Source organism: Podarcis muralis, chromosome 7, assembly GCF_964188315.1.
Source record: "Podarcis muralis chromosome 7, rPodMur119.hap1.1, whole genome shotgun sequence".
Classification (NCBI taxonomy): Eukaryota; Metazoa; Chordata; class Lepidosauria; order Squamata; family Lacertidae; genus Podarcis; species Podarcis muralis.
The window spans coordinates 85,200,422-85,216,767 of NC_135661.1; the positions used below are offsets into that span (position 1 = coordinate 85,200,422).

A 16,346-nucleotide genomic window follows, 5' to 3' on the forward strand; every position below is an offset into this window, starting at 1 on the left:
GTTTTTAACCACCTATTCTTCACACAAGGACGCTATTTGAAGTTTGAAGACGCAAAAAAACGCAGTTTGGAGACGCAAAAAAAAGCAATTCCCCCCCCCCTCAGCGACCCATTTTTAACGTGACTCGCCGGCGCCGCAAGGCATGCCGGGATTCCCCCCTCTCGCTCCTCGGCGGCGACGGTTGAAAACAACACCAACCAGCCTTTCCCGGTGCATGCTGGGAGCCTGGCTGGCGATTGGCTGCCGCGCCGCGGTGCCTCCTGGGGGTTGAAGTTCTCCTGTCAGGGGACCCGACAGCGGCTCCATGGACAGCCGGGAAGGTAGCCTGTTGTGAGGGGGGTTGTTGGGGTGACGGAGCCCCGCACCGCTGAAGTAACCGCCGCCGCCTCCGCTTCCTCCTCCTCACACTCCCCCTTTGTTGTGTCTTTTCCTGTCACAGAGCCCGGAGCCGCCTCCGCTGCCGCCGGGGAGGACGAGGAAGAGGCCGAGGCCGAGAAGGGCCCTGCCTCGTCGGTGAGAAGCTGGCAAAGGAAAAGGGAATTGGGGGGGAGGTGGGGGTCCCTCTCGCGTATCTCCCATGGGGGGGGGAAGGTCTGGTCTGACCCCTAACCCCCGGGCGTGCCAGGCAGATGTTCAACAGGCAAAGCCTCTGCCCCTCCCCCCCCCTTCCTCCTGCCTTTGTTGTTGTTTAGTTGTGTCCGACTCTTCGTGACCCCCTGGACCAGAGCACGCCAGGCACTCCTGTCTTCCACTGCCTCCCGCAGTTTGGTCAAACTCATGCTGGTAGCTTCGAGAACACTGTCCCACCATCTCGTCCTCTGTCGCCCCCTTCTCCTTGTGCCCTCCATCTTTCCCAACATCAGGGTCTTTTCCAGGGAGTCTTCTCTTCTCCGGAGGTGGCCAAAGGAATGGAGCCTCAGCTTCAGGATCTGTCCTTCCAGTGAGCACTCAGGGCTGATTTCCTTCAGAATGGATGTGTTTGATCTTCTTGCAGTCCGTGGGACTCTCAAGAGTCTCCTCCAGCACCATAATTCAAAAGCATCAATTCTTCAGTGATCAGCCTTCTTTATGGTCCAGCTCTCACTTCCATACATCACTACTGGGAAAACCATGGCTTTAACTATACGGACCTTTGTTGGTAAGGTGATGTCTCTGCTTTTTAAGATGCTATCTAGGCCTGTCATTGCCCTTCTCCCAAGAAGCAGGCGTCTTTTAATTTCCTGACTGCTGTTACCATCTGTAGTGATCATGGAGCCCAAGAAAATAAAATCTCTCACTGCCTCCATTTCTTCCCCTTCTATTTGCCAGGAGGTGATGGGACCAGTGGCCATGATCTTCGTTTTTTTGATGTTGAGCTTCAGACCATATTTTGCGCTCTCCTCTTTCACCCTCATTAAGAGGTTCTTTAATTCCTCCTCACTTTCTGCCATCAAGGTTGTGTCATCTGCATATCTGAGGTTGTTGATATTTCTTCCGGCGATCTTAATTCCGGCTTGGGATTCATCCAGCCCAGCCTTTCGCATGATGAATTCTGCATATAAGTTAAATAAGCAGGGGGACAATATACAGCCTTGTCGTACTCCTTTCCCAATTTTGAACCAATCAGTTGTTCCATATCCAGTTCTAACTGTAGCTTCTTGTCCCACATAGAGATTTCTCAGGAGACAGATGAGGTGATCAGGCACTCCCATTTCTTTAAGAACTTGCCATAGTTTGCTGTGGTCGACACAGTCAAAGGCTTTTGCATAGTCAATGAAGCAGAAGTAGATGTCTTTCTGGAACTCTCTAGCTTTCTCCATAATCCAGCGCATGTTTGCAATTTGGTCTCTGGTTCCTCTGCCTCTTCTAAATCCAGCTTGCACTTCTGGGAGTTCTCGGTCCACATACTGCTTAAGCCTGCCTTGTAGAATTTTAAGCATAACCTTGCTAGCGTGTGAAATAAGTGCAATTGTGCGGTAGTTGGAGCATTCTTTGGCACTTCCCTTCTTTGGGATTGGGATGTAGACTGATCTTCTCCAATCTTCTTCTTGTTGTTGTTTAGTCATGTCTAACTCTTCGTGACCCCCTGGACCAGAGCACGCCAGGCACTCCTGTCTTCCACTGCCTCCCGCAGTTTGCTTTTTCCTTCTTCTTTTTGAAAATAATATTTATTACTTTTCCAACAATTTAAAAACTACAAAAGAAAACACTGCAAAAGAAAAGAAAAGAACAATACAATAGAATACAAAGACACTACATAACACTTACACATCAAGAAAACAAAACAAAAACAGTTTAAAACACATCAAACAATTTCAATATCTTATCTTTCATTCACTTATTTCAACGACCTCCTCACACACCCCTTTTTGTATTCCACTTCTGTTAATTGTTTCAGCAATTCCTTTCCATCTTCCTCTGTTTTCTATCCTATAATTATCTTAACACCTTCTAACCTTATTTTTTCCTTTAATATTCTATTAATCTATTTATACTTAATTCCTTATAATACTTCTACTAAAGCCATGTAGCTTTATTCCAACAGTCTTCTAACATTCATTAATTTTACAGTATTTCAGTAAATAATCTTTAAACTTTTTCCAGTCTTCTTCCACCGACTCTTCTCCCTGGTCTCGGATTCTGCCAGTCATTTCCGCCAGTTCCATATAGTCCATCAACTTCATCTGCCATCACTTCCTCCCGCAGTTTGGTCAAACTCATGTTTGTAGCTTCGAGAACACTGTCCCACCATCTCGTCCTCTGCCGTCCCCTTCTCCTTGTGCCCTCCATCTTTCCCAGCATCAAGGTCTTTTCCAGGGAGTCTTCTCTTCTCATGAGGTGGCCAAAGAATTGGAGCCTCAGCTTCAGGATCTGTCCTTCCAGTGAGCACTCAGGGCTGATTTCCTGCAGAATGGATTGGTTTGATCTTCTTGCAGTCCATGGGACTCTCAAGAGTCTCCTCCAGCACCATAATTCAAAAGCATCCATTCTTCGGCGGTCAGCCTTCTTTATGGTCCAGCTCTCCCTTCCATACATCACTACCGGGAAAACCATAGCTTTAACTATACAGACCTTTGTTGGCAAGGTGATGTCTCTGCTTTTTAAGATGCTGTCTAGGTTTGTCATTGCTTTTCTCCCAAGAAGCAGCCTCCTGCCTTGACCAAAGTCTATTTTTCGCCTTTCTCTTTCTGCGCTTTCAAGTTGATCAAAAGAACCACGCATTTCTCAGGAGGCATTCGAAGGCAGCCCCATTGCAGGGGAAGCTTTTAAATGTTTGACGTTTGGTTACGCCCAGAACATAGCTGTCAACTTTTCCCTTTTCTTGCGAGGAATCCTATTCGGAATAAGATGTATCCTTATGAGGCTTTGCCCTCGGGTGGGAAAAAGTATTGCACCCGGGACGGGGAAAATGGGAGTCAACAGACACTCAAGGAATAGTTTTAGAGAAAAAGCTTTATTTCTACCATCCATGAACTGGTAGAAGGAGCAAGTGTGATAGATTCACAAAACAAGCACGAGTTCACAGCCATGTGCACAGAGTATATATTCCCCTTCCAGTTCCCTCCCCTTTCTCCTCCTCCTCTAGAGTCCTGCCTCATGAGTTCCCCTGAGCATGAACAGAAAGCTCCTGTCTTGGGACTCTTGTGGACTCTTGGCACCCTTCCCAGGAAAGGGGGTCGAGGAGCCTTGCGGTTCTGCATGTCCAAGATGTTGCAACTGAATGAGATAAAAGTCAGTTCTCAGGCTTGCTTTGAACAGAGCCTATTCATTCGCTTTTTGAAGCCTTCTCGTGCTGATAAAAGTAACAATTTGCCTTTGACACAGCATCTTGTGAGAAAGCAGAGGAAAACTTTAGCTGTGGATTTTTAGAAGACAGAAAAGGAATTTTGGACAGTTTTGAGGCCTAGGTGACTTCAGGCCTAGGTGGGGCACCTGTCCTCACCTCCTTCACTATGGCCCAGACTGGCTAGGGAAACCCAGCCAGATGGGTGTGGGGGGTATAAATAATAAACTTATTATTATTATTATTATTACTCATACAGTAGAATCGTAGAGTTGGAAGGGTCATCTTCTGACATGATTGAGGGTCACAGAGCCAGAGACTAATGTGGAGGATAAAATCATGATTTGGAATTACGAAAACATAAGACATAGGACTATGATGTGGAAAACGCTTTGGAATTCAGACCGTAGGAAGTAAAAAAATTAAGATTACTATTTGGAAGACAATTGGACTTTATTATTATTATTTTTATTGGATTTGATTTGATATGTTAATTGGATGTTCTTCTTGGAAAATTAATAAACACTTTTTTTTAAAAAAAAAAGGAAGGGTCGTCTAGGGTCGTGCAAGGGAGGCCTTTTCCCACAGCTGGGCCAATGGTGAGCTGGTGAGCAGTTGATGGGACCGGCCACTCTGGGCGGCTCCCAACAGAATACTAAAAACACGATAAAACATCGAACATTAAAAACTTCCCTAAACAAACTTCCCTAAGAAAGAACTTGGTTTGATCCAGCACAACACTTTCTGTGTTATTTGATTCACATTTTAAGAATTACGTAGCGCAGATGGGTTATGCCTCGACTGTTAGAGATCCCAAGAAGGAACAACTGGTTTGTAAATTTAATATATGACATTGTAGGAGAAGGAATCGTAAGAGCTGGATGGTATCACCAAGGGTCATCTTGTCCAACCCCCTGCAATGCAGGAATCTCAGCTAAAGCATCCATGGCAGATGGCCACCCAACCTCTGCTTAAAAACCTCCAAGGTAGGAGAATCCACATCCTCCCCGAGGGAGACCGTTCCAAGCCCTCTCTTCAGCGCTCGGTCGGAGCAAACATCAGTTGGGGTTTCCAGCAGGTCACTGTTTGGTCTGATTCAGCTTTAAAGAGTGGGTTTTCACGGGGAAAGCTCCAGAGCGAAAAAGAAAAAAGAAAGCACTTGGACCCAGAGATTTAAAGCACAGAGGATCATGCCTGGAAAGATTGGAGGAAAGGCAGGCGTGGATAAGTCCTCATAATTTCACCTTTCGGAATTTTAATTACTGTTAGGTGGCTATGGCCACTGTGTTCTCTGTAGATCCATGGTGAAGAGATTTCATATGTCGGAAAGAAATGAGCAAGTGAACTGTTAATTGCCATGGAGGAGCAATAGGTAGTGAGGTTCAGTTATGCAATGGTAGATTTAGGTTAAACAATAAAACAAACTTCTCAGTAGCTTAGGAACAACATTTTCCAACTTAATTCACCTTTCCTTCCTATTTTTTTTATACAGGATTCAGATTCTGATAACGAAGCCGGAGCTTCTGGTGAAACTGAAAGTAGGTGTCCCATTTGAGGGGCTTCTACGTATGGGTTTGGGCCTGTGGGGGTGGAAGTTTACATCAGTGATGCAGTCAACCACAACGTACTGTATACAAAATAAAGGCCACGGATACCTGCATAAATTTGAAAATGTACTGTCATTATCTCACCTTGACTTGTGTAACTTTCTGGCTAAGGATGCCATTCTAACCCTACTTATCTGGGAGTAAGCCCCATTGACTTCAGTAGCACTTACATCTGAGTAGACCTGGCCAGGGTTGTGCTGTAATATCTATTTTTACTTAAGTAAATGAGTTTTTCCTTCAGAGCAGCCAGTGGTTCATTCTTTTGACTATAGTTGCAGACTGGAAGCAATGTATTTTTAGGGTTAGGGTTAGGCACTTGGAATTTCAGCCATCAGGTTAGCAGTGCGCCTTCCTTCCCATATCTGATAACTCATGAGTTAAATCAGCTACCAAGGAGACCCTTTCAAGTTCCTTAAAACCCTTCTGTATTTAAAAGTTTTTTTCCAGAAAGGTGTGGGGCTGACCGTATGATTAAGCAATCATTGAGCAACCTTGGGCAGCAAGTTGGTCCATTTTGTTTACTCTTTTTACTACTTTTAAAATGTTGTCTTTGTTGCCAAAATGTTTTTGTCAGTCTCTGGGTGGGGAAGCTGCAGTCTCACATCCATTATTGATCTTTTGTGTTGAAAAATGAAGCAGTTATTGGGAAGAACCAGCTTCTAACACAGGTCTTTCCCCATGCCCCTCAGATTCCTACTATCTCTTTCCGTTGTAATGAAAGTTTTAGTTTTGACTGCAGATCATTAGCAGTGCATAATAGCAGGCTTTTGAGCATCACAAACTTTTCTGCAGGCAAGATCTCATAATATAGTCCAGAGGTTCTGGACATTTGAGATTCATTGTGTCTAACTTTATGGATCTCTCTCTCTTTCTCTTGCCAGTGGATTTTCTACGAAACCTCTTGTCCCGAACACTGGGCTTAGGCAGTGAGAAGCCTGAGAAGGTTCTGGATGAGCTGACGCTGGATGGTGTGAGCAGGTTCATGCTGTCTGAAAAATGTAAGCTAGCACTCCGTTTTCAGGTGGGCTTGGACCTGGGTGGAATTCTGGCAGCCTCTTGGTTTAACGCCCTTTGCCAAGCCACCCAAAAACACTGAGATGAAGCAGTGCTAAGATAAAGCTGAAACAGACCTCTTACTTTTAGAAAATTAATCTGGGCCAAAGCTCAGCTTTTTTTTATTTCTAGAGAGACTAAGAATTTTTATATATTTCTTTATACCCCATCCTTTCCCTGACTCAAGGTGGCTTACAGATAAAATCATAGAATTGTACAGTTGGAAAAGACCTGAAGGGTCATTTAATCCAACCCCCTGCAATGCAGGAATCTCAGCTAAAGCATCCACAACTGGCGTAAACCAGTTGAAACAAATAAAGACCAAAAGTAGGAGCCCACAGTGTTGCTACAGGGCTGGGGGTAGGCGTGAGACTGTTATCATCAAAACAATGGAGATTTAAAAAGCGCTTCCTTTTTTTGTTGTAGGCAAGAAGGTAGTATGTATGGTGGGAGCAGGAATCTCAACTGGTGAGTTTCACAAGGGCTTTTTCGAGCTTGCGCTTCTTTTATTATTTTTGGTTGTGTCAAAAGGAAGGAATAGAGCAGGCTGCGTTTCTGGCCAGCATGTAATGTGTGTATGTGTCAGAGGCCTCTAGTCACAACAGTGATATATAATCCCACCTATGGGGTCTCTGACACTTCTTAAATTGAAATGTTCATCTGTCTTTCCAGAGATGAGGGTCAGCGTAGAATGAGTTGCCTTCTGCTGAGTCTGTTGGTTCACTGGCAGCCTAGTACCAGCTATCCAAGGTCTTAAGCAAAGGTCTTTTCCTGTCCTGCCAGCAGAGATTTGTTTTATAAACTAAGAGATGTGATTGGATCTGAAAGATTCTGCATGCATATCATGCGTTCTGCCACTGAGCCATGACTCCTAAAGTAGCTAAAGACTGCACACCTAGCATGCGTATACAGTGGTGCCCCGCAAGACGAATGCCTCGCAAGACGAAAAACCTGCTAGACGAAAGGGTTTTCCGTTTTTGAGTTGCTTCGCAAGACGATTTTCCCTATGACGAAAACATCTTCCGAGTCTTGCGATTTTTTCCCGCTCCCCCCCCCCTTTTTCTAAGCTGCTAATAGCCTTTTAGCCGCTAAGCCGCTAAGCCTTTAATAGCTGCTAAGCCGCTAATAGCGCTAAGCCGCTAATAGGGTTGCTTCGCAAGACAAAAAAACCGCTAGACGAAGAGACTCACGGAACAGATTAATTTTGTCTTGCGAGGCACCACTGTATTTTAGAACTCTGTAGTATTTAGGGTGGCTAAAGCTATTTGTCTGATGTCAAGGAATCATTACCCATTATCGATAACCAAGTCTATTAAATTGGATCAGCACTTGATACAGATCTCCCTCGCCTGAAATATTGTTTGTGACCAGTCTGGCCTCTTTTTAAGCTGCCTTCTTAAAAAGCCTTCCAAGCAGTTTCCTGATCTTCCCCGCCAATGTGCACCTACCAGGGAAGAATCGGGTGTATTCAAGCGCAATGCTAAAACCCAACAGGTCTGTTGATTGTCTCCTGTGAGATGCGCACACATTGAAACCTGTCTCAGAACCCGCTGTAACACAAGGAATTTTCCTGACAGACAAGTCAATGTAGAAAGTGTCCTTCAGGGTGATTTTTTCAAAATAACTGGCTTAGGTCATACTCTGTGGTTAAGCTGGACTGATCTAGCAGCGCTCTTCTTGTGTTCTCTGTTTGAATCATAGGGTTGGAAGGGACCCCGAGGGCCAAACCTCTGCAGTGCAAAAAATCTTCTGCCCAATTTGAGGCTCAAACTCACAGCCCCAAGATTAAGAGTCTCTTGCTCTAACAACTGAACTACCCATAGTTTCTTCTTCCATTCTTCTGTTGTACTGGGGTTGAAACCAAATAGAGCAGCAAACACACTTCCCAGCTTAAATAACGCTGGTGTCAATACATGCGCACATCGGATGAATCTTAACCAGGGGCCGGGGGGTTGGGCAAGTCTCTGGTAGGATTTCCCAACTACTGAATTTCTTAACAAAGCGACATTGTGCCTCTCAGCTGCAGGGATACCTGATTTCCGCTCACCAGGCACGGGGCTCTACGCCAACTTGCAGCAGTACAACCTGCCGTACCCTGAAGCCATCTTTGAGATCAGCTATTTCAAGGTACCACACTTAGTCATCTGCCCGCAAGCTGGCATCAGCTGAAAACACCATGTTTTATTGTTTTCTCTTTGTGCGACTGATTGTGTTTCTCTGCCTTGATTTAGCAACATCCGGAGCCATTCTTTGCCTTGGCCCGAGAACTGTACCCAGGGCAGTTCAAGGTAAGCTTTCTTTTGCATTGTCCCTAATTTAGAGTTAAAACATGGCTCAGGGAGAGGGGATTGGATATCATATGTTTTGGGAGGGTTTGGGGTTAGGGAGGTCAGGACTCCCAGGTTCTGTCCCCAGATTTCAGCCAGGACTGTAACTTCTAACTTGTTTGTGGATTTTCTTGATGTTTTAAAGTCTCTTGGGATGTTTGAGACATTTTGATTTTTTTCAGCAATTCCCTTTTAACTGTTGAGGGAAGTGTTCACTTCTTTTGGACTTGGTGCCATGGATTTATAGAAGGGAAAGCTATATGTCTCCTCCTCATTTTCAGCACAGCATATGTACAAGGCAGCTTTGTATCAAAGCCATGTATACCTGTTTGCAGCTCTGGTTTGTGGAGCAAGATGGGAGCTGGATTTCTCCAGGGTTTTCTTCCCAGTTCAAATGAGTTGAGGGGATGTGGATCTTGAATCCAGAAGAGGGCTCCTGTGGGTGGGAAGAGGCCTGGAATTTCGGGTCTCTATTGCCACTCTCTGATTAATCCTTGTTCCCTGCTTTGCAGTACTAGATCTTGGTTTGGGGAGTGGAGGACCCCTCTCTCTGAGCCCCCACACCCCTACCTCTATAAGGCACTGCTGCCCATTTGCCCATAACCTCTGGGCCTCATAGGGATAGCACAGGGGAAGTGAAGAATGCTGCCCCATTTGCTTTCTCTAATAATAATAATAAATACATTTTATTTATACCCCACCCTCCCCAGACAAGACCGGGCTCAGGGCGACTAACACCAGGTATAAAACAATTGATTAAAATACAGCTTAAAAACAAGATTAAAATACAACATTAAAATGCAGCCTCATTTCAGTAGAAACTCAAATCAAAAACTTTTTGGGGATGAAAACGTCAAATCTTCACCAAGGCCAACTATCCAGACGGGTCCTACGTGGGCCAGAAAAAAGCCAAGGAAGTCCCCAAATAGGAGTTCCATCACAGAAGGAGAAAGGAAAGATGGGAAGGGGATCAAGTTGATTCCAAGCCAAAGGCCAGGCGGAACAACTCTGTCTTACAGGACCTGCAGAAAGAAATCCGATCCTGCAGGGCCCTGGTCTCACGAGACAGAGTATTCCACCAGGCCGGAGCCAGTGTTGAAAAGGCCCTGGTTCTGTTTGAGGCTAATAAAATAATAAAATGCTAATTGCATGCAAATAGGCAGCAGCAGGAAAGAGCAGGAGCATCAGGACCAGGAAGCTCCCGAGAGTAGCAGTGTGGCCCTTGCAGGAGTGCCCAGCAATGCCTACCCTGTTGCCAGCCCTGTTCCTTGAGTTCCAGTAAACCCCCGCCTACCACACCTGTTTCCAAGAATAGTGGCTTAGCCTGGGGCTCTGCTCTTTTTCAGCCCACGGTCTGCCACTACTTCATGCGCCTCCTGAAGGAGAAAGGGATGCTGTTGCGCTGCTACACACAGGTGGGTAAAACCTTCTTGTGGATCACAAAAGAGGGTAAGTGAATCTTTCAGCCTAGAGGACTTAGGGTTTTTTATTTTAAAATGTTGGAAACATCTGGTGAGCCTGGTGGTATTGCTCTGCAAGCCAACCTTGCTTCCAGAAGTCACTCTAGATGGATAAGAGGGAAGACTGGAGGTCAGCATCCCAGAACTCAGTGGAAGCAGAGCTGACCACTAGCCCTTTAGCCTTTCCTGGTTCTTTCTTCATTGCATGGCATACAAATAGTAAAAATGCTTCAGCAGGAAGGATATGCAGCCCCAATGCCAGAACCACCTGCCTCAGTCAGTAGTTTGACCTCTGTTCCCATGGGCATTGCAGTTCTTTGCCCTATTACAGAGCAGGAGCCTTTGACACATGTGGAGCATCTCTTAGAATTGTGCTCCTTGTTGCTTGCTGCCGCTAGTCAGCTTTCGCTCTTATGTGGGCAGCCATTTGGGCTTAGAGAATTTCTCCCGCTCACTTGTCCTGGACACTTTCTCTGTCCTTCTCAGAACATAGACACCTTGGAGCGGGTGGCTGGCCTGGATCAGGATGACCTCGTGGAAGCTCACGGCACCTTCTTCACTTCCCACTGCATCCATTCCGGCTGCAAAAAGGCATACACCCTGGAGTGGATGAAAGGTGATGCTCCATAGTGTGTGTGCGTGTGTTGCAGGGGGTGGAGGGAGGGCAATCATGGGGTCCTAGAGGGAGGACTGAAGGGGTATACAATAGAAAGAGAACTTCCTTTGGGGAAATCCTGCCGAATCTCTTGGACGTGACTTTGAAACCTTTTGGTAGAGAGGAAGCAACGTGTGATAGGTTGCCACCTCTTGGTGGTGAGATAACCGTGGTTTCCATACTGTGTGAATGCCTCTGCTGAAGGAGCCACCACTGCCTGGGATTTCAGCGTGCCAACTCGGTTACCCAAGGTATAAAAGAGTAGCTGCTTGTTTGCCCAGTAAGGAGGCAAGTGTGGGTGTGTCAGAAAATGGGCTTACTGCCCGTTACATTTTCTAGCGTTCCAGACCTCTTGTCTGTTTCCTTTCAGAAAAGATCTTCTCATCTCTCATTCCAAAGTGTGAGAAATGTCAAAGTGTTGTGAAGCCAGGTGAGCTTATCTTCTGAAAGGTCCCACCCCAAGTCCCCTCCCCGCAACACATCTCAAAATCCTTTGTTGTAGATTTGATTCAAACACAAGGGCAGAGGGGTTAGAATTTTGCTGCAGCTGTTTTTTGTTTCTAATGAAAACAGATTATCAAGGAGCTGCAGTCCAGTCTCTCACAGAATCTCTCCACTCATGCAGTACTGACTTTCCCCCCTTCTCTACTCAGATATCGTGTTCTTTGGGGAGAACTTGCCCTCTCGTTTCTTCTCTCTGATGCAGTCAGTAAGTGTCCTGGTTGCTTTTCCCTCAGAGTCAGGATTCTTGTAGCCCCATATTCACAGATCTGCAAAGCCCCATGACCTCTGGATCCTTATGTTAAATGCTGAAATTTGCACAAATGCACTAGATATTGAATCGGTGGTAAATTTTGCAGCTTTTAAAATGTATTTTGATTGGGTTATGTCAGTTTACTATATTGTAAGCCTCCCAGGGTTTATGTAAAGAGGGAACATGTGGATTTTTCTTTTTGTAAGTGTTGACCAGAAATGGGAGCACAGCGCACCTTGTGAATGTGCAGAGTAGCTTCAGAACTGTGCCCTCCATAATTTGCATGGGGGAGGCCTGCAGCAGAGAGCTGTGCTTAGAGGTGCAAAGTCACCTGCTCAGTCACTTTGGAGTGAGAGGAGAGTCAGTGATCTCAGTGGTTGGAGTCCCCTTAGTGACTACCCCAGGAAGCGTCCTCCTTGCTCTCAGCTGGATCTCAGTGATGCTGTCACAGAGCCAAATCTGTAGGCTGTGTAATGCTATGACAGGCCTACTATATCATTCTAGATGGCTGGGATTAGTAAAAGATTTATCAAGGGGTAGGGAAAATGGAAACAGCAGATTGGGCTATAAATAGGTATGAAAGAGAAGTCTTCGTGGAGGGGGTTAAGGAAAACCCTGCACCAAAGAAGCTTGTGAGGAATTAATGCATTCAGAGCAGCCCTGTAAATAGGTTATAACCAACTCTTACATTGTTCGCTGTGGGCTTGTTAGCTCAGCACACTTCAGTTTGTGGCCAGAAATCACTCTGTGTGCAGCACGCCAGCATTTAATGCTCATGCATTCCAGGAGTCTGTGGTTTTCTTCTCTGCTGAAGAGCTGCAATTGCCTCCACCCTCATGGGCTTTGAACCACAGAGTTCTCCCGTGAGCTGTAATGAATGTAACTATGTTTGAATCGTGTGGCTTGTCTAGCCCAGCAAGTAGATGATAACTGGGTTCAGGGCGATGCACCCAAAGGGTACAAATAGCCTCCTTGTGGTTTTGGAGAGGAGAGGGGAGGTACTGAAACATGGCTAGGGAGCCTGCGGCGGTATTTCTGTGGTGCTCACAATCCTTCACAGCAGCCCCCCTCTCCTTCCCTCCTGCTTGCAGGATTTCCGTAACGTGGACTTGCTTATTATCATGGGCACCTCCCTGCAGGTCCAGCCCTTTGCCTCTCTCGTCAGCAGGTAGGTGAACTTCTGCCATGTAGGCACTGTGGCTGAGGGGTGACTATTGCTTGTTAAAGCAACACTACCATAGCCATTTTGTCCTTTCTCCTTTCAAGGGTACCAACAAACACACCGCGGCTCCTGATCAATAAGGAGAAGACTGGAGAGGTAAGATCAGGTGTGGTACAGACTATGGCCCTCTGCAATTTGGTATTCTGGGTTGAAAAGCTTCTCAGGTACCGGAAGTAATTGCTTTTGCTACTGTAATTGCAGCAGGGAGAACATTTTCCTGACACCAACTTCTACTCTTCTCTCATTAGGAATGGTGGGACACGCAAGAAAGGTTTAGAGGCTGTGGTTTTAATGACATCAACTCTCTGTGCAAATCCAGTTTCCAGTAATGGTTATTTTCATAGTTGAGTGCTAATGGGGACCTTGTTTACAGTTGCACAAAAACTTGCCCAAGATATCAACAACAACTTAGTCTCTTGAGCAAGTGATATATAGGGGCAGAATTGGAGCCTTCCGTGAAGACAGTTGACCTTAAGACTTAATCAGTGTGATGATACTGATAAGGACAGTGAAGAATCCATGAAACCGTCATTCCCTCCCAGTGATAGGTACCATCTTGGAGCCATTGAGAGACTCTTTTTATGCTTTCTGTCTCTTTGCAGAGTGATCCTTTCATGTCCCTGATGGGCTACGGCTGTGGAATGGACTTTGAATCAGAGAAGGCATACAGGCACGTGACCTTTGGGACTGGGCTGGGAACAGAAGCTGAGCCAGTGATGCTACCACTGGATGGTGGGGGCCCGGGGTGTTGCTCAGAACAGAGCAGTTAGTAAAGTGGAGGCTCTTGGGCAAGAGGACATGGTGTCTGGGTTGTACCTCTCTTGAATCTGCACTGTTAACGCTTTGTGAGTGAGTACAGTAGCCTAGAAGCACAGATGGTGACCACTCTCTCTTTGACTCCTTCCCAGTGAGAGCCAGTGTGGTGCAGTGGTTAAGAGCGGTAGTCTCGTAATCTGGGGAACCGGGTTCGCGTCTCCGCTTCTCCACATGCAGCTGCTGGGTGACCTTGGGCTAGTCACACTTCTCTGAAGTCTCTCAGCCCCACTCACCTCACAGAGTGTTTGTTGTGGGGGAGGAAGGGAAAGGAGAATGTTAGCCGCTTTGAGACTCCTTTGGGTAGTGATAAAGTGGGATATCAAATCCAACCTCCTCCTCTTCTTCTTCTTCCCTTCCATCTGTAATTTTGGGATGATAACACTGACCTTGCAAGGAACCCCGAAAGAATGTACGTGAATTGTTTTGAGTGTTTAGAGAGCACTGTATGTTGTTCACTAAAGCATAATTCTTTTGTGGGGGGCCTCCCATCTTCTCTTGTAGGGATGTTGCCTGGCTTGGAGACTGTGACGAGGGCTGCCTGGCTTTGGCCGAGCTGCTGGGATGGAAGGTACCTATCCTGTTAAGGGACCACTGGGCGCGCAGCCCAGATCAAACAGGTTGCATTTGGGTTTTGTCTCGTCTCCTACCTAGACTTGCCATCCTTACAGCGGCTCCATTCTACCTTGTCTCTTGGTGTGATTCCTAGCTTGATTTCTTTTCTTTCAGACGGAGCTGGAGGAACTGGTGAAGAAGGAGCACGCTGCCATAGATGCCAAGTCAGGCGGGGCGAGTGCCTCCCACCCTCTAACCAAGGAGCAGAAGGAAAAGCTATCCCCAAAGAAGGAAAAGCCTCCTGACAGCAAAGAGTGAAGAGGCTTGACAGGACAGGAGGGACGTTTGCTGTGGAGGAATTAAAAATCAACGTGGCCACAGGCTGAGTGATCCTTGTGGCTTGTTGACTTGCCTGTCTTGACTTCTGTAAGGAATGTGGAAGCCCGGGATCAACAGAAATATTATTGGGAGATAATGAAGTGGGGAATCCAAGCTGGGTTGTGGATTGGAAGCGAGGAGATGCCCAGGTAGCAACGCACAAAGTCTTTCTGCTGACTTTGGGGGTGTTTGATTGAAGCCCTAAATTGCTGGAATCATGAGCGAGAAGGTGGATTTTTGAATTAGCAATATTAATATTTCTTTGGGGTTGAGTTCCATTCATTTATGCTTCTGTTTCATTTATTAACTTCCAACTAACCTGTGCTATGTCTGAAGGCCAATGGAGGGAGTGATGAACGAAACCAGCCTTGGTCTTAATTATGCCCTCTCGCTCTTTTTCCTGGAGAACAGATTTTTCTTTGGCACCAGCGTGGCCAAGAAAGGCAGTTGGGGAGAGTGGTTTGTCCCGAGGGGGTTATCTGATAACCCTCTTGACCTTTGGAAGGTTGCAATTTTGCAAGAGTACTTTTAAGCTTTTGCCTTGATTGTTTTGCATTAAGCTATTATAAGTGGCAATTAAATTCAAGCACCTTGATCTAAGGACAGGATATTGTGTCTCTTTGCTCTGCTCCTTCAAGCAGTTCCTCCCATGCAGGGCCTTTTCTGGTTGGGCTGTTGGATTGTCAGTGTCTTTGGTTTGCTTTTTATTATATAACCTTTCCAAAAGAAAATCTGAGTAGGTCTCAGCAGATTAAAAAGCAAATATTAAATTGCCCATTTAAAATTGGATTAAAATAAGATAATGTCTGGGTGATGTTAAAAAAACCACCTTAGCCCTTTACAGGACCCGAGAAGCCATCCCATGATTTCCAAAAGATGCTTGAGTTTCCAGTATTCCTTATGGAGAAAATTCCCTTTTCCTACTGGACAGCCTTGGCACAGATAGTAACAAAGGAGCATATTGGCATAGACCCCATTATCACTGTTTATTTGTATGCCACCTTTCCATAGAAGACCATACTCCAGGAGACTCACCACACCAGAAGGTTTACACAATTTGCTTAGTTACGGGACATAACAAAATTTAGATAGTCACAAACAATAAGCTAATGAATACACCTTGTGTTAGTAAATATACAGTAGTATTACAGCGGCAATTCTTAATAAGGTCCAGCAATAAAAATTCAATAACATAATCCAGATAACGGCAAAAATGATTCATTTCGAAAACAAAACCTTGGTCCCAGCAGTAACCCCTGACAGGCTCCACCCTGACAGCCTCTAGGCATCGTGAGCAGCAAAAGCAGCAGCTTTTGTGGCTGGAGTCAGTCAGGACCTCTGCCCTCCCAGGCCAGGTGGGAATAGGCCAGGCAAGGCAGGGAGCAGGGTTTGCAGGACTTGCAATGAGGTGATGAATGAGCCAGAGGCTACTTCCATTGTCAGATGCCTTGTGCTATGCTGCAGCTTCATAAATCCTTTCTGGGTGGAGATTAAAGGTAAAGGGACCCCTGACCATTAGGTCCATTAGTTGTGGCCGACTCTGGGGTTGCGGCGCTCATCTCGCTTTACTGGCCGAGGGAGCCGGCCTACAGCTTCCTGGTCACGTGGCCAGCATAACTAAGCCGCTTCTGGTGAACCAGAGCAGCGCACGGAAACCCCATTCACCTTCCAGCCGGAGTGGTACCTATTTATCTACTTGCACTTTGACGTGCTTTCAGACTGCTAGGTTGGCAGGAGCAGGGACCGAGGAACGGGAGCT

At 46.1% G+C, this 16,346-nt stretch overlaps 1 protein-coding gene across 2 annotated transcripts; it reads left to right on the top strand.

Annotated features, from left to right (window-relative positions):
• The first annotated feature begins 184 nt into the window (after positions 1–184).
• Positions 185–15,187, top strand: SIRT2 (sirtuin 2). 2 transcript variants are annotated; one of them, XM_028742083.2, is made up of 17 exons: positions 303–320; positions 440–513; positions 4,623–4,749; positions 5,256–5,301; positions 6,252–6,368; positions 6,850–6,891; positions 8,444–8,550; positions 8,655–8,711; positions 10,097–10,165; positions 10,697–10,826; positions 11,236–11,295; positions 11,519–11,574; positions 12,711–12,787; positions 12,886–12,937; positions 13,444–13,511; positions 14,159–14,225; positions 14,384–15,187. In XM_028742083.2, coding segments are annotated over exons 4-17 (1,047 nt in total). In that variant the 5' UTR covers positions 303–320; positions 440–513; positions 4,623–4,749; positions 5,256–5,300; the 3' UTR covers positions 14,528–15,187. The 2 variants fall into 2 exon arrangements, with proteins under 2 accessions (XP_028597915.2, XP_028597916.2); XM_028742082.2 differs by lacking the exon at positions 4,623–4,749 and having other exon boundaries at positions 185–320.
• The last annotated feature ends 1,159 nt before the right edge of the window (positions 15,188–16,346 follow it).